The 18,607-nt window shown below is 37.0% G+C and overlaps 1 protein-coding gene across 4 annotated transcripts in view; it reads left to right on the top strand.

Annotated features, from left to right (window-relative positions):
- Positions 1 to 18,607, top strand: part of DPP8 (dipeptidyl peptidase 8) — a 62,075-nt gene that overhangs the window by 13,554 nt on the left and 29,914 nt on the right. For 3 of the 4 annotated variants that reach the window (XM_046652897.1, XM_046652895.1, XM_046652899.1), the window contains 4 exons: positions 10,703 to 10,876; positions 11,688 to 11,856; positions 16,820 to 16,930; positions 18,146 to 18,274. In XM_046652897.1, coding sequence (XP_046508853.1) covers positions 10,703 to 10,876; positions 11,688 to 11,856; positions 16,820 to 16,930; positions 18,146 to 18,274 — 583 coding nt within the window. Of the gene's footprint in view, positions 1 to 4,287; positions 4,546 to 10,702; positions 10,877 to 11,687; positions 11,857 to 16,819; positions 16,931 to 18,145; positions 18,275 to 18,607 lie in introns of those variants that run through there. The other variant, XM_046652898.1, reaches the window with a different exon arrangement.

The raw sequence follows: 18,607 nt of genomic DNA, 5'->3' as shown, positions 1-18,607 counted from the left end.
CTCATTTATTCCATTAGTTTTTTTGTAGCTTCCATTGGATTTTTCTATGTAAACAATCATATTGTCTGCAAACACTACAATTTTACTTCTTTTCCATTCTAGTTGCCTTTTATTTCTTTTTCTTGCCTTATTCTACTGGCTAACTCTATTACAATATCGAATAGAAGTGGTGAAGGTAGATGTTCTTGTCTTCTTTCTGATCTTAGGAGGAGTCATTCAATCCTTTACCAGAAGGTCTATTAGCTGTAGGTTTTTCGTAAATGCCCTTTATTAGGCTGGGGAAGTTCCCTTTTATTTCTCGTTTGCTCAGTGGTTTTATCAGGAATAGTTACTCAATTTTGTCAACTGTTTTTTTCTGTGTCTTCTTCTTCTCCCTAAAGCCCCCTAGTACATAGTTATATATTTTAGTTGTGGGTCCTTCTAGTTGTGGCAGATGGGATGCTGCCTCAGCATGGCCTGATGAGCATTGCCATGTCCATGCCAGGATCCGAACCGGTGAAACCCTGGGCCACTGAAGCAGAGCATGTGAACTTAACCACTCGGCCACAGGGCTGGCCCCAGGCTTTTTTAATTTGTTAATATGACAAAACATCACTTGATTATTCCATGTTAAACCAGCCTTGCATTCTTGGGGAAAAGCCCACTTGGTTATAAGTTATTATCCTTTTAAATATTAGTTAATATTAACTTGGTTATTAATTATTATCCTTTTACATTTACTAAAATTTTGTTTAGGTTTTTATGTCTGTGTTCATGAGAGATTTTGGTCTGTAGAGTTCTTTTCTTGTAATTTCTTTGTCAGATTTTGGTGGTAGTAGTATGCTAGCTGCAGTATAAATTGGAAGTTATTTCCTCCTTTTTAATTTTCTAGAAGAATTTTTTGGTAGAATTCACCAAAGCTATCTAGACCTGTAGTTTTCTTTGGGGAAAGATTTTTAACTACGTGTTTAATTTCTTCATTAAATATAGTGCTATTCAGGTTATCTTTTTTTTTTCAGTGAGCTTTGTTTGTGTTTTTGAGGGAATGTTTCCATTTCATCTAACGTATTGAATTTATTAGCATAAGGTTCATAGTATTCCCAAATCTTTTTAATGTCTGTAGAATCTGTGGTGATCTCCCTTTCTCATTCCTGATTTTTCTTTTTAAAGATTTTTATTTTTATTCTTTTTCCTTTTTCTCCCCAAAGCCCCCCAGTACATAGTTGTACATTCTTCGTTGTGGGTCCTTCTAGTTGTGGCATGTGGGATGCTGCCTCAGCATGGTTTGATGAGCAGTGCCATGTCCACATCCAGGATTCGAACCAACGAAACACTGGGCCACCTGCAGCGGAGCGCACAAACTTAACCACTCGGCCACGGGGCCAGCTCCTGATTTTTTTTTTTTAACCTGAGCTAACAACTGTTGCCAGTCTTTTTTTTTTTTCTTTCTGCTTTTTCTCCCCAAATCCCCCCAGTACATAGTTGTATATTCTAGTTGTGGGTCCTTCTAGGTGTGGCACGTGGGACACCACCTCAATATGGCTTGATGAGCAGTGCCATGTCTGCACCCAGAAGCCGAACCAGCAAAACCCTGGGCTGCCAGAGAGGAGCGTGCAAACTTAACCACTTGGCCACGGGGCTGGCCCCCATTCCTGATATTTTATGTAATTTGTGTCTTCCCTCTCTTTTTCTTTTCCTGATCAGTCTGGCTAAGCGTTTATCGGTTTGGGTTCATTGATTTTTCTCTATTTCATTGTTTTATGCTCTCATCTTTATTATTTCTTTTCTTCTACTTACTTTGGATTTCATTTATCCTTTATTTTCTAGTTTCACAAGATGGTAGCTGAGGTTACTAGTTGGAGACCTTTCTTCTTTTCTTTTTTTTTCAAAGATTTTATTTTTCCTTTTTTCCCAAAGCCCCCCAGTTCATAGTTGTGTATTTTTAGTTGTGGGTCCTTCCAGCTGTGGCGTGTGGGATGCCGCCTCGGCATGGCTTGATGAGTGGTGCCATGTCCGCACCCAGGATCCGAACCGGTGAAAACCTGGGCCACCACAGTGGAGTGTGAGAACTTAACCACTCGGCCACGGGGCCAGCCCCTCTTCTTTTCTGATATAAGCGTTTAGTGTTATAAATTTCCCTTTAAGTACCACATTAGCTACAGCCTGTACATTTTGATATGTTGTTTCCATTTTTACTTAGTCCAAATCTAGTTTCCCTGTGACCCATGAGTTATTTACAAGTATACTTTTTAGTTTCCAAATATGTGAGGATTTTTCAGAGATTTTATTTCTAGTTTAATTCCCTTGTGATCAGAGAACATACTTTGTATGACTTGAATCTTTTCCAATTTACTGAGTCTTGTTTTATGGCCCAGAATATGGTCCATCTTGGTAAATGTTCTCTGTTCACTTGAAAAACACATATGTTCTGTTGTTGTTGGGTCTATGAATGACCATTACATCAGATTGACTTACTATGTTGTCCAAGTCTTCTATGTCTTTACTGATTTTCTACTTGTTCTGTCAGTTATTAAGAGAGAATGTTGAAATCTCCAACTATAATTGCAGATTTGACTATTTCTCTTTGTAGTTCTATTAGCTTTTGCTTTATATGTTTTGAAACTAAGTTATTAGGTGCATAAATGCATAGGATTGTTATGTCCTCCTGATAAACTGATTCCTTTATTGTTATGAAATGACCCTCTGTTTCTAGCAATATTCTTTACTCTGAAATTTACCTTAATATTAATGTAAACACTCCAGCTTTCTTTTGATTAGTTTTATCATGGATTATGCTTTTTCATTCTTTTATTTTTTTGCCAGCTTTATTGAGATATAATTCATATACCATACAATTCACTCATTCAAAGTATACAATTCAATGATTTTTAGTGTATTCACACAGTTGTGCAACTGTCATCACAGTCTGGTTTTAGAACACTCTGTCATCCCACAAAGAAACCCATTAGTAGTCGCTCCTCATCCCCCTACCCACCCTACCCCCAGGCCTATGCAACTGCTAGTCTACTTTGAGTCTCTATAGATTTGCCTAGTCTGGACATTTCATATAAAAGGAATTGTAATATGTGGGCCTTCATGATTGGTTTCCTTCCCTTAGCACAATATTCTCTGGATTTATCCACATTGTAGCAGATAACAATACTTTACTTGTTTTTTTTTTTTTTTCTTTGAGGAAGATTAGCCCTGAGTTAACTGCTGCCAATCCTCCTCTTTTTGCCGAGGAAGACTGGCCCTGAGCTACCATCTGTGCCCATCTTCCTCTACTTTATGTGTGGGGTGGCTACCATAGCATGGTGTGCCAAGCGGTGCCATGTCTGTACCCGGGATCCGAACCAGCTAACCCTGGGCCACTGAAGTGGAACGTGTGCACTTAACCACTGCGCCACCAGGCTGGCCCCACTTTACTTGTTTTTATGGCTGAATAGTATTCCATTGTATGGCTATACTACAGTTTATTTATCTATCAGTTTATGGATATTTGGGTTGTTTCAGCTTTTGGGCTCTTATGAATAATGCTGCTTTTAACATTCATATGCAAGATTTTGTGTAGATCTATGTTTTCAGTTCTCTTGGGTATATATCTAGGAGTAGAATTGCTGGGTCGTGTGGTAATTCTATGTTTAAATTTTTAAGGAACTACTAAATTGCTTTCCACAGCAGCTGCACCATTTTACATTCCCAATAGCAATGTGTGTAGTTCCCTACGTCCTCACCAACACTTATTATCCATCATTTTGATTATAGCCATCCCAGTGAGTGTGAAGTGGTATCTCATTGTGGTTTTGATTTGCATTTCCCTAATGATTAGCAATATTGAGCATCTTTTCATGTACTTATTGGCATTTGTTTATTTTCTTTAGAGAAATGACTGTTTAAATCCTTTGCCCATGTTTTAATCAGGTTGTTTGTCCTGTTGTTTGAATATGGAGCACCAAAATGATATGTCCAAGTCCTAAAGGTGTCTGTGAATGTGACCATGTTTAGAAATAGGGTCTTTGCAGATATATTTAAGGATCTCAAGATGAGATAATCCTGGATTTAGGGTGGGCCAGAAATACAATGATTGGTGTTCTTATGAGAGAAAGGAGAGGGAGGTTTTTTTCCCCTAAGATTGGCACCTGAGCTAATATCTGTTGCCAATCTTTTTTTTTTTTTCCTTTTCTTCTTCTCCCCAAAGCCCCCCAGTACACAGTTGTATATTCTAGTTGCAGGTCCTTCTAGTTGTGCTGTGTGGGACACCACCTCAGCATGGCCCAGTGAGTGGTGCCATGTCCGCACCCAGGATCCGAACTGGTGAAACCCTGGGGCACAAAGCGGAGCGCACAAACCCAACCACTCAGCCACTGGGCCGGCCACAGGAGAGGCAGTTTTGACACAGAGGGTAAAGGCTATGTGAAGACATGGAGAGAGATTAGAGTTATGTTGCCACAAGCCAGTGAACCCCTGGAGCCACCAGAAGCTGGAAGAGGCACCAGAAGCCCAGAGCCTTTGGAGGAAGCCTGGCCTTGCTGACACGTTAACTTTGGGCTGCTGTCCTCCAGAACTGTAAGAGAATAAATTTCTGTTGTTTTCAGCCACCAAGTTTGTGGTAATTTGTTATAGCAGCCCTAGGAAACTAATACACATCCCTTGACGCACAAGGTTTTAAATTTTGTTGAAGTTCGGTCGATTTGTTTTTTCTTTGCTTGTGCTTTGGTGTCATATCTAAGAAACTATTGCTTAACCCAAGGTCTGCAGATTATCATTTATGTTTTCTTATATAAGAGTTTCATAATATTATCTCTAACATTTAGATCTTTGATCCATTTTGAGTTAATTTTTGTATATGGTGTGATATCAGGGGTCCAAATTATTTCTTTTACATTTGGAATGCAGTTGTCCCAGCACCATTTATTGAAGGCTATTCTTTCCCTATGAAATGATCTTAGCACCCTTGCTGAAAGTCAATTGACCATGTATAATTCTGGACTCTCAGTTCTATTCCAATGGCTTATATGTCTATCCATATGCTAGTACCATGCTGTCTTGATTAATGTAGCTTTGTACTAACTTCTGAAACTGGAAAGTGTGAGTCCTCCATTACTGTTCTTCTTTTTCAAGATTATTTTGGAATTCCATGTGAATATTATTAGAATCATCTAGCTTATGCATATCTTGAAAAAAGGGAATTGGAACTTTGATAGGCATTCTCTTGAATCTCTGGATCAATTTGTGGTCTATTGCCATCTTTATACTCTTAAGTCTTCCAGTCCATGGGCATGGGATGTCTTTCTGTTTATTTAGATCTTCCTTAATTTCTTTCAACAGTGTTTTACAGTGTTCTGTATACAAGTCTTGTACTTCGATTAAATTTATTCCTAACTATTTTATTCCTTTTGAGGATATTTTTTTTATTGAGTTCATAATAGTTTACATCAATGTGAGATTTCAGTTGAATGTTATTTCTTGACTGTCACCACATAAGTGCTCTGCTTCACTCCCTGTGCCCACCCCCCACCCCGCTTCCCCCGGTAACCACTGAAGTGTTTTCTTTGTCCCAGTACTTGTTTATATTCCACATGTGAGTGAAATCATCTAGTGTTTGTCTTTCTCAGACTGGCTTATTTTGCTTAGCATAATTCCCTCTAGGTCCTTCCATGTTATTGCAAATGGGATGAATTTGTCTTTTTTTCTGGCTGAGTAGTATTCCCTTATATATATATACCACATCTTCTTTATCCAATCATCAGTCTATGGGCACTTGGATTGTTTCCATGTCTTGGCTATTGTGATTAGTGCTACAATGAACATAGGGACACATATGTTACTTTGGATTGCTGATTTCAAGTTGTTTGGGTAGATACCCAGTAGTGGGATAGCTGGGTCATATGGTAGTTTTATTTTTAGTTTTTTGAGGAATCTCCATACTGTTTTCCATAGTGGCTGCACCAGTTTGCGTTCCCACCAGCATTGTATGAGGGTTCCCTTCTCTCCACACCCTCTCCAACACTTGTTATTTTTAGTCTTAGTGATTATAGCCATTTTAATAGGCATAAGGTGGTATCTTAGTGTAGTTTTGATTTGCATTTTCCTGACGATTAGTGATGTTGAACATCTTTTCATGTGTTTATTGGCCATCTGTATGTCTTCTTTGGAAAAATGTCTGTTCATCTCCTCTGCCCATTTTTTGATCGGGTTGTTTGTTTTTTTATTGTTCAATTGTGTGAGTTCCTTATATATTACGGAGATTAACTCCTTTTCAGAGATATGATTTGCAAATATTTTCTCCCAATTATTGGGTTGTCTCTTTGTTTTGATTCTAGTTTCTTTTGCCTTGCAGAAGCTTATTAGTCTGATGAACTCCCACGTGTTTATTTTTTCTTTTGTTTCCCTTGTCTGAGAGGACGTGGTATTTGAAAGATCCTTTTTAGTTTGATGTCAAAGAGTTTACTACTGATACTATCTTCCAGGAGTTTTATAGTTTCAGGACGAATCTTCAGGTCTTTGATCCATTTTGAGTTTATTTTTGTGTATGGCATGAGATAGTGGTCTACCTTTATTCTTTTGCATGCAGCTGTCCAGTTTTCCCAACACCATTTATTGAAGAGACTCTCTCTCTCTCTTTCTTTCTTTCTTTGAGGATTAGCCCTGACCTAAGATCTCCCAATTTGTCATGGAGCTGCCAATCCTCCTCTTTTTGCTGTGGAAGACTGGCCCCGAGCTAACATCCATGCCCATCTTCCTCCACCTTTTTTATATGTGGGACGCCTGCCACAGCATGGCTTGACAACTGGTGCATAGGTCCATACCTGGGATCCAAAGTTGCGAACCTCAGGCTGTGGAACGTGTGAAATTAACCACTGTGCCACTGGGCTGGCCCCTATGATCCTTTTAATATGCTGCTAGATTCAGTTTGCCAGTATTTCAGTGAGGACTTTTGCATCTGTAGTCATAAGGGATATTGGTCTATGGTTTTATTTCCTTGTGATGTCTTTGTCCGGTTTTGGTATCAGGGTAATGCTGACCTCATCAAATGTGTTAGTAAAGTGTTTCCTCCTGTTCTCTTTTTTTGGAAGAGTTGGAAAATGATGGGTCTTAATTCTTCATTAAATATTTGGAAGAAGAAATCATTAAGGCCATCTAGACCTGGGCTTTTCTTTGTGGGAAGTTTTTTGGTTACTAACTCAAACTCTTTACTCATTATAGATCTGTTGAGATTTTCTGTTTCTTCTTCAGTCAGTTTTGGTGGTTAGTATGTTTCTAGGAATTTAATCATTTCATCTACGTTATCTAATTTGTCAGCATATAATTGTTCATGCTATTTCCTTATAATCCCTTTTATCCCTAGAATATTGTTACTAACAATGCTCTTTCACTCTTGATTTTAGTAAATTAAGTGTTTTTGTGTTTTTTGATCATTCTAGCTAAATTTGTCAAATTTGTTGATCTTTTCAAACAATGAAGTTTTGGTTTTGTTAAGCTTTATTTTTCTATTCTCTATTTTCTTTATTTCTAATCTATTTTATATTATTTCCTTGCTTTGGATTCAATTTCCTCTTTTTTTCCATTGGTCTTAAGGTGGAAAGTTAGGTTATTGATTTGAGATCTCTTTTTTAATATAGGCATTTATAGTTATAAGTTTCCCTCTGAGCACTGCTTTTGCTGCATCCCTTAAGTTTTGGTAGATTGTGTTTTCTTTTGTCTCAGTATTTTCTGATTGCCTTTGGTATTTTTTCTTTGACCCATTGGCTTCTGACTGCTTGTGCCAACCTTTGGAAACTGTCAAGGCAGTTAGCTGGGACAACTGTAAAGGCTCACCTCTTTTGGTTCCCATTTCTCAGGGGTCACTGTCCTTTGTCATCTGATGTCCAGTGTTTTGAAAACGTTATTTGACATGTTTTGTCCATTTTCTCAGTTGTTTCAGATGGGAGATTAAATCTGGTCCCTTCTTACTTCATCTTGTCTAGAAGTGGAAGTTGGTTTCATTTTTAATGAATTTGAATCTCTGACCCATTTGGAATATGTAAGAAGTGGATCCAGTGTTATCTTTTTGCTGTGCAGTAATTTCAACCGATTTAAAATTTAAATCAATAATCACTGATTTTATTAGTACTATCTTTTCTATACCACTTTTTCCTATTAGTTTCTATATTCAGCTTTCTATTTTGGATTTTCTATTCTATATCCTTGTTCATTCTGTTTATTCATGTTTCATTTTTTAATACCTGGTAAAGCTAACCTTGTTCCCCATAATTGGTCTTTTTCAGGGTTCTTTTTATCATCTTGCTTGTTATTCTTTTACATAACAAATTATGTAATCACAAAGTTATAAATACAGAGTTCTCTTGTGAAAATTAATTTCTTAGCTCTTAAATTTCTTGTGTTCTGATTATTAAGCATAAAGACATATCAAGTACCAAGTCTGGTGACATTAAAGGAGAATAAAAAGGGAGAAATTAAAATATAATTGTATACTTAGAATTGCTCTTGGCTTCAATGGAAACAGTCTTAAGAGATATTTAAAACAAAAAGATCAGAATTCATAAAACTATATGTTCATCGAATTTGCTAGTTTTTTTCTGTTAGAGCCTAACACATGCCTGTACAAATGTGTATATATGTAATTAAACACTAATTTTAAAAATTATACAATGAATACAAAACCTAGGTAGGTTTTTAGCAGGATTCCAAGGTTGTCTCATTTTTAACCTCACCTAACTTTTGTTTTTTGAGGAAGATTAGCCCTGAGCTAACATCTACTGCCAATCCTCCTCTTTTTTGCTAAGGAAGACTGGCCCTGAGCTAACATCCTTGCCCATCTTCCTCTACTTTATATGTGAGACACCTACCACAGCATGGCTTGCCAAGCGGTGCCATGTCCTGTCCCCACCCAGGATCCAAACTGGTGAACACCGGGCCGCTGAAGCGGAATGTGCACACTTTACCACTGCACCACTGGGCCAGCCCCCTCACCTGACATTATTTTAGGCTTGCAAGTATATACCTGTATTTGCCATCCTGGAACAATATTTACTTTCAGTGTGCTGGCTTAGTTCTAGAGTGATGCATCCCTGCCAATAAGCTTATCTAGACTCTTTTTAAAAGTATTACTCTTTGGGGCTGGCCCTGTGGCCGAGTGGTTAAGTTCACGCGCTCTGCTGCAGGCAGCCCAGTGTTTCATTGGTTCGAATTCTGGGCGCGGACATGGTACTGCTCATCAAACCACGCTGAGGCAGCGTCCCACATGCCACAACTAGAAGGACCCACAATGAAGAATATGCAACTATGTACCAGGGGGCTTTGGGGAGAAAAAGGAAAAAAATAAAATCTTTAAAAAAAAAAAAAAAGTATTACTCCTTGATAGCAGAAACCATGTCTGTTTGCCTTATTTATCATTCTCAAATAAAGTGTAAAGACCTCTTAATGAGGGAAGACGTGGATGTAATTTTTTTTTTTTGGTGAGGAAGGTTGGCCCTGAGCTAACATCTGTCACAAATCTCCCTTTTTTTTTTTTGTCTCCCCAAAGCCCCAGTACATAGTTGTACATCTTAATTGTAAGTCCTTTCAGTTCTTCTCTGTGCGATGCTGCCACAGCATGGCTTAATGGGCGGCATGCAGGTCTGTGCCCAGGATCCAAACCAGCAAATCCCGGGCTGCCGAAGTGGAGCACATGAACTTAATCACTTGGTCACGGGTCCAGCCCCCCTAGCTTTGTTTCCTTTATATTCCTTTTAAAATTTTATACACGTTATCAAATAATATTTCTGGCTTGAGGAAATCTCTCATCATCATCAGTCGTTAATTACAAATATTCTTTGAGAGAGATTTTAGCAGACGCTGTAGGTAGGAGAACAAAATGATGCAGATTCTGCTCTAAGTTGTTTTAAAATCTGTTTCTACTCAGAAATACTGAAAAAAAAAGAAAAACAATAACATACCCAAATGAGTGTATGTGAGTATAAATGAATACACCGTAATGGATCAGGGAACTTTCCTGGTCAGGGTTAACTTAAAACTAAGGTTTGGGGATGTCAGTAAAACTTGGATGGATAGAAAGAAAAATAGCCTTTCAAGGGTGGAAAATGAAACAGACAAAGGCCAAAAGGCAGAGCATCCCATATTGGGTTTTAAGTCAGTGATGTGACCAGCCTGACCTAGGGTTTTATTAGAGGAATATCAGTAGATGTAGTGGGAAGGTGCTAATGACGGCTGATAGTTGAGAACTCTCTCCGTGCCAGTCATTGTGCCATAAACACTTTACATATTTTTATCTAAGTTAATGTTCACAAAGCTGAAGTAGATGATTTATTACTACTTTGAAAGTGAGGAAAACTGCTTTTGAAGAAATTAAGCTACTTGCCCGAAGTCAGACTTCTAGTGAGGGTCAAAGCTTAAATTCAAACCACTTGACTCCAAAGTCTGTGCTTTTAATTGCATGCAAAACTGCTAATTTATGTTTAGGTTTGGAAGATCTTGAGTGCCGAGCCAAGGTGATGAGACCTAATTCTTGTTCTCTAATGTGTACAGTAATCACCTAGAGACCTTTTACCAGGAAATCTTTCAGCAGACTTTCTGAAATTTATCTGCTTAAAGTTGCTGGCAACTTTCGGAGTCACTCAAAGTGTAGACTCAATAGTATTGGAGACGCTAGGGTTTAGTGCTAAAAGCGAAAGGCGAGCCTTCAAAGACTGGAATGGATGGCTTCTCTTTCCTTTTGCATTAGGCAACGCTGGACTATGGAATGTATTCTCGAGAAGAAGAACTGTTAAGAGAAAGAAAACGCATTGGTACAGTTGGAATTGCTTCTTATGATTATCACCAAGAAAGTGGAACATTTCTGTTTCAAGCTGGTAGTGGAATTTATCACGTAAAAGATGGAGGACCACAAGGATTTACTGTAAGTTGGTGTTACTGTTAAATCTGTTTTTGAGTCCTAAAGGCTATTTGCACCCAAATCAGAAAGGTAATTAAACAAACCAGAAAATTCTGTTTACCTACCAACTAAGAAATTTTGTAATAAAGAAAACAGGAAATATGGGTATTAATTTCCAGTTTTAAGAGTTAATTTTTCCAGTGACATTAATATACAATTTTTAAAATGCTAAAATAAAAGCACTTGCTATATAGGAAGATATAGTAAAGGACATCAGTGCCCATTTTCTGAGTAAGTGCTGAGGGGGATTTTGGAAGACTGTGATGTCACAAGACAATACATTTTACCTCCCTTAAAAGCTTAATTCATCTTAATAGATGGTTTTAATGTTTGGTTTTATTCCACGCAATTGTTGATGTGCTATTGAACTATTATTTTGATAGAATTGTGATGATCCTGGTTTTCATTCCATTTTTATGAGAAAACTATTTTATATAGGTAAAATTAATTTGAAATATTTATTAAATAAAATATTCAATAAATACAAGTATTTAACAAACAATAATTACTCTGTTAAACCAGCTTGGGCAACAAAATTTATGAAGTGCTGTTATGTTGTCTTTATTTCCTCTCCTATTACCCTTAGCTTTCTATAGTAAAAACCATGAGTCCTTCCTTATAAGTTAAGGCATATAAAAGTATATTTTTCTGGGGAGCAATTATCATAGTGGACATTTTACTTGGAATTATTATTCATTTTATAAGGAGGGTGCTGGCAAATGAATATGTAGGTAGTAGCCTGATACTTGCCTTAAAATGTTGTTTACTTTTCTAGCAACAACCCTTACGGCCTAATTTAGTGGAGACTAGTTGTCCTAACATTCGGATGGATCCGAAATTATGCCCAGCTGACCCAGACTGGATTGCTTTTATACATAGCAATGATATTTGGATATCCAACATTGTAACCAGAGAAGAAAGGAGGCTCACCTATGTGCACAATGGTAACGCAAAGTTCTTCAAATCTACGTTCCTGAAAAGTGTTTTTAAAATTTAATTTGCTTTTGCTTAACATTTTGAAATTGAAGCAAGCTAGATGATCTTTATATTTTAAATTCAGATCTTTAAAATTAAAAAAAACGTTGGGGCCGGCCCGGTGGCACAGCAGTTAAGTGTGCACATTCCACTTCAGTGGCCCAGGGTTCGCTGGTTCAGATCCCGGGTGTGGACATGACACCACTTGGCAAACCATGCTGTGGCAGGCATCCCACATATAAAGTGGAGGAAGATGGGCAGGGATATTAGCTCAGGGTCAGTCTTCCTCAGTAAAAAGAGGAGGATTGGCGGGAGGTGTTAGTTTAGGGACAATCTTCCTCACCTCCCCACCCCCCAAAAATTAGTCTTGTTGGGAAACAAACAGAACAACCTAATATGCATTATAGAAACTACCTGAAAATTTATCTCCCCTTTTTGGAAAGCCTACTTAGTTATTTTGTCATAATAGGAAAAACAATACTTTGTAGAACTGTGTGTATTGTGGAAATATTTAATTAATTAATTAATTAATATATTTTTTTAGATTTTATTTTTCCTTTTTCTCCCAAAGCCCCCTGGTACCTAGTTGTGTGTTTTTAGTTGTGGGTCCTTCTGGTTATGGCATGTGGGACGCCATCTCAGCATGGCTTGATGAGCAGTGCCATGTCCGCGCCCAGGATTCGAACTGGTGAAACCCTGGGCTGCCGAAGCAGAGCGCTCCAACTTAACCACTCGGCCACAGGGCCAGCCCCAAGAATATTTAATTTATTGAAGTGACTATAATAATACTAAGCACAACCAAAGCACAGAAAAGATGTGGATGTTTTTCTCTAAAGCTTTCATACAAATGAAAGGTGGGAAATAGTGTGTTGCTTTTTCTTTGAATATATGAAACAGAGATTAAGCTTAAGCTCTATAATGAAGGATGATCATTCGAAAATGTCATTTGTCCAACTTTCGCCCAATCTAATGGTCACAAAGCTGATTTATTGGACATCTTCCTTAATAAATTATTTTAGAATACAATAGTGTATTGACAGAAGATATTTTTCCATCATTAGGATAATCAGTGTTGTAGAAGAAGCCTTTTCCTAAACAATTTACATTGATAGAAAGAGCACTGAATTAGGAGTCAAGAAATCTGTTCTAACTAAACCACAAAGTCAACCACAAAAATACATTAAGTTCCCGTGTGCCAAGCAATGTGACAGGAACTAAGGATACAGAATTGAGTAAGACACAGTCCTTGCCCTCGAGGAAACTGTGTAAACAAATAACAACAAAACAGAATGCTAAGAAGCAACCATAGGGTGTTAAGAGGGTACCGATGAGGGGTAGTGGTCAGGAAAGGCTTCCCAGAAGAAATGACATCTAAACTGATTTAAAATATAACTGCACATTAGCCGCTATGCTCCAGGCCAGGGGACTACATGCAAAAGGTCTTGATGCAGAAGGCACTGTGATGTATGTGAAGAGTTAGAAGCAGTCTGACGGTCCTAAAGCGTAAGGTCTGAGTCAAGAAGGAGGGAAGGATAAAACTGGCAGCTAAGAAGAGCCAGGACATGGCTAGGCTGTATCTCACATAAATGAACATTGTCTTTATCCTGATGTAGGGGTCCTTGAAAAGTTTTTAGCAGTTCACTGGTGTGGTCAGAGTCATATTATAGATAAATTATTCTGGGTACTCTGTGAAAGTTGTATTTGAGAAGCACAAGACTAGAGACAGGGACACCAAAGCTTAAATGTTGGAATTATCCAGGTTTTATGGTCTAAAACTAGAGCATAGGATAGAGAAAAGGGGATGGAGTAGGGAAAATTTTAAGTAAAAAGTACATGTTTTAGTGTTTAATGAGTCTCTATGTTGGGTCAGGGAATCAGAATAGCTACCAGTGACAGTAGATGATTAGGTTGATAGTTAATAAATCTGGGTTGGAAATCCTAGCCATTTGTTCATGCTTTCAACAAACATTAAACACTCCCTATGTACTAGTTGTTGTACTTGAGGCCGGGACTGCAAAGCTCTGACAATAACTCTTAGAATTAAGGTATTTTTTAGTTTATTTTTTTTTTTCTGTAGAATTGTTTTCCATTCAGGATTATTATAAAGATTGGCAGAATTTAAAGTAGAAAGCACTGAAACCCTGCAGGATGCTATAGTAGTGTTTTTAATTTTTTTTTTCTGTGCACGTGGGTATGTGGTATATTTATTATTTTCAGGATTAGTGTAGTAGTTAAAAATATAGTTTAGAACCAGCCTGTCTGGCTTTGAGTCCCAGATCTACCATTTTTTTTAACCCTGTGACTTTGAGTAAGTTATTTAACCCATCTCTTTGTTTCCATATCTGTGAAAAAACTTAATGGCTTGTCATTATAGAGTTACGAGGTTTTAATGAGTTGATATTTGTGAAGTGTTCAGGGCAGTGTCTGAAACCTAGTAAGTGCTTTGTGTTTGTTTAGATAGAAAGGTAGGGAGTGAGCATCATCACTCTTAGTCCGTTTATTCACAATAGATTTCCAAGTAAAAGTCTGCCTTTAGATGGGTTTAGTCAATCAGCATGTGCATGTGTTTATTCTCTGCCTAGTATGATAGAGGAATTTAAAAGTAATATAATACCAGCCTCTACTCTCAAATGGCATATTTTAGTAGGAGAACAAGATGATATTGTTTATTCATTTAATAAATAACTCTTAGTAATTGAGGTCTGGGGGCTGGCCTGGTGGCGCAGCAGTGAAGTTCGCACGTTCCACTTCGACAGCCCGGGGTTTGCCGGTTCAGATCCCAGGTGCGGACATGGCACCGCTTGGCAAGCCGTGCAGTGGCAGGCATCCCACATATAAAGTAGAGGAAGATGGGCATGGATCTTAGCTCAGGGCCAGTCTTCCTCAGCAAAAAGAGGAGGATGGGTGGCAGATGTTAGCTCAGGGCTAATCTTCCTCAAAAAAAAAATAATAATTAAAAATAATTGAGGTCTGGAATAAGTGGTAGGGAGATACAAATGTGACTGTTACCTCTTCTCACATCTAAGGGAGAACAAAATATAAAACAGTTTTGGGAGGGGTGTAAGTTTGGGGAAGTTGAAAGATCCAAGAAAACTGGGAGCTGGTTTTGGCTGTATCATTCATTCCAAAATTTAAGAAACTGAAAACTGAGCTTAGTTTTCATTAGCTTGGTGCTAAAACCCATTTGGTGGCAAAACCTGACCTGAACTGACCTGAAGATATTTATAATCTTAATCCTACTTAGTGTGCTTATTCCTAAATTTGCTGCAGGAATATTGGTGTATTTGATTACAGGGTATTTGATTACCCTGCTGGCGATGTTATGTAATTATCTGGTAGTATATGAATAATCCCCAAATTCTGGGTTCCAAGCACTTCTGGACTCAGAATTTTTGGATAAGGGATTATTGGTTCATACTTCACATTTGTTTCAGACAATATGTAGAAAATACAGATAAGCAAAAAATAATATGTTGAAACTTGCCTATAAAATTAAAATCACTATGGGATATTCCTACACACCCATCAGACTGGCTGAAGTGAAAAATATTAAGAACACCAAATTTTGGAGAGGAACTTTCATGCATTGCCAGTAAGAGTATAAAATAACACAGATACTTTGGAAAACTGTGGAGCAGTTTTTTATAAAGTTAAACTTATCGTACTACCCAGCCATTCCACTCCTAGGTTTTTTTCAAAGAGAAACAAAAATGTACATCCACAAAGATTCTTATACAAGAATGATCATAGCATCTTTAATCATAATAGCCAAAAACTGGAAGCAGCCCAGATGTCCACTAGTAGAATAAAAGAACTATGGTATACACTGGAATGCCACTCAGCAATAAACAGGAATGAATTACTGATACATGTAACGATATTGATGAATCTCAAAAAGCAGACAGACACAAAGTATATACTATAGGATTTCATTTATATGAAATTCTAGAATATGCAAAACTCACCTATGGTGATAGCAGATCAGCAGTTGCTTCTGGGTGGGAATGGACATTGACTGGGAAGGCACATGGGAAAACATTCTGGAGTGTTGGAAATATTCTGTGTCTTGACAGGGTGTGGTTATACAAGCATATGCATTTTTCAAAAATGAACAGTGTACTAAAGATTTTGTGTATTATAAAGCAGTTTTTTTAGAAAGCTTGTCTATAGTCTTACCATTTGGAGAGAACCACATTTTGGTTTATATCCCAACACTTTTTTGTTTATTTGCGTAACATTTTTATAAATGGAATCACAGTGTACATGCCATTTAGTAATATGCTTTTTTTTTTTAAATTCAAAGATATCGTAAACATTTCCCCATGTCATGAAATCTTATGTAATTATGGCTTTGGTGTTTTGGTTTTTGCTTTTAGAGCAAGAGTTCCCTTCAGACTATTTGCTGGAAACCTAAATGTAAAACAGATAAAACCTGAGCCCCTCTGGTTGAATGGGAGGAAAGAGAAGGAGGAAGAATGGTGACTTACATGATCTGTAAGGCCCATTCTAGGCCTGAAGATATACTTCTCTGTGTAGGAGAGTCCAAGTCACCACGAACCTTTATATGTATTCTTTTTTCCATGATCCTAGCTAAATGAGTAAATAATAACTAACATTTATGGAGTACATCCTATGGTTCAGGCTTTGTTCTAAGTGCTTTATGTGCATTAACTCATTTAATCCTGGTAACAACCTTATAAGGTGGGTTCTTATTCCCATTTACAAAAGGGACCTGCAGTGGAACAAGATTGGCTGATTTGCCCAAGGTCAGTCAGTTAGTAAATGATGGAGTCCAGATTTGAATTCAGTCCATTTGGCTCCAGAGTTCACCACTATATTACAGCCTTTCAAAATAAATTGAATCATTCTGCTTTATACCTATAAAAAGATAGAGAACTTCTTGTGATAATTTTGCATTTTATGTTTGTCTAGAGCTGGCCAACATGGAAGAGGATCCCAGGTCAGCTGGAGTTGCTACCTTTGTTCTTCAAGAAGAATTTGATAGATATTCTGGCTATTGGTGGTGTCCAGAAGCTGAAACAAGTAAGGGGGTTCAAAATAATATAGGTCAAAGTATTGTGAGATTCAACTACCAATTAGGTAACTGCACATACTCTAAAGTCTGAATAGTAGATTCTGAAGTGATGAAGATTGGATCCTACCACTAGTTATTTAGAATAATCAGCCTATATCCTACCATAATGAATTCTAAGAAAAACAATTGTATTGTCATTCAGTGCCTTAGTCCTTCAACTCCCCTTGTCAATTTTTCTTCTAGAAACTGGTCTTGATAATACTGGTGGTGACATTGGTGGCAAAATAAAAAATACCACACCTTAATGAGTTGGTATAAAAACTAGGATTGACTACAGAGTCTGCATGAACAGGTGGCCAAATTAGTGTATGAATGAATCAGAAAAAAGGGCACAAAATTCCTCCTTTTTCTTGGTGAATTCAGAAATATTTTACTGCCTGAAAAACAGCTCTCTAAAGCAGTGACTTTCAAACTTTTTGACCATGATTCAGTTTGCAATTTGCTTTACTTTCTAGCCTAATACATTGTACATATACTGTATACATAAAACTGAAAAATTTCATGAAGCAATACTTATCCTTATGTGTAATGCACTCTGATATTGTATATTTTCTTTGTTATATTTTTAAAATGCTAGTTATGACCCATTAATAGATTTCATGACCCACTAATGAATTGCAGATGGCATTCTGAACACTTCTCTAAGGGACCATAAAAAATATTTATTTTTAAGCCACGTCCTACATTTGGACATTTTGAGATGTAAAATGTTTCACCATAGCTGTATTTGTTGTAACAAGATTTTGACATAAATTAGAGAAACCGTTAAAAAAAGCTGGACTCTATTTAAATAGCATTTATTTTGTTATAGGAAATATTATAAATGTAATTAAATAATTCATTTTTCAACAAGGAATGCATTTTAAGTTATGCAAGGACTGAAGTCCTTCATAAGTGTGTTTCCTGTTTCAAATATGTACGTATACATATTTATCTTCAACTTTTGCCCTCTAAAAGGAGTAACGTTTAACTAGTCAAAGTGGCTTAGCGGTAACTCACCTTGCTACTGCAAAGACTAGTGATATTTTCATACATAAAAGGCAGCATATTTTATACATAAATTATTTTTCACTGTGGGAAATATAGTACTACAGGGAATGGTCAGTTATGATCACTTTCTGGAATAATTCTTCTAAATTTTCAATATTTGAATTCTTTTTAAGCTCCTAATGGCAGCAAGATTCTTAGAATTCTGTATGAAGAAAATGATGAATCCGAAGTGGAAATTATTCATGTTACATCTCCTATGTTGGAAACAAGGAGGGCGGATTCATTTCGTTATCCTAAAACAGGTACTATATCCATTGGCATTTATATTCAGTCATTTCTATTTTCCAAACAAGATTCTCTCTGCAATCATCAAAGATATGGTTAACATTGGTCGTTTACAGCCTTAGTAAGGATGGATTATTTCTTAAGTGTTAACTGAAGTAGATTTTTAAATTACAGGTTAATCCTTTTTAATTATTTTCAAATGTAGGGAAGTGCGAAAAACTGGTTATTTCAAGGAATGAATAAAAAAATGTCTTTGCCAGGAAATAAAGATTTTTAAAGAATTAGGTTCTTAATAAATTAGTAATTTTTTTTCCATTTTGCTCTTTACAGCATTTCAATTGTAAAGTGAT

This window comes from Equus quagga, chromosome 2, assembly GCF_021613505.1.
Source record: "Equus quagga isolate Etosha38 chromosome 2, UCLA_HA_Equagga_1.0, whole genome shotgun sequence".
NCBI lineage: Eukaryota > Metazoa > Chordata > Mammalia > Perissodactyla > Equidae > Equus > Equus quagga.
The sequence above is the reverse complement of the archived record's forward strand: the minus strand, read 5'-3'. Positions and strand labels throughout refer to the sequence as shown.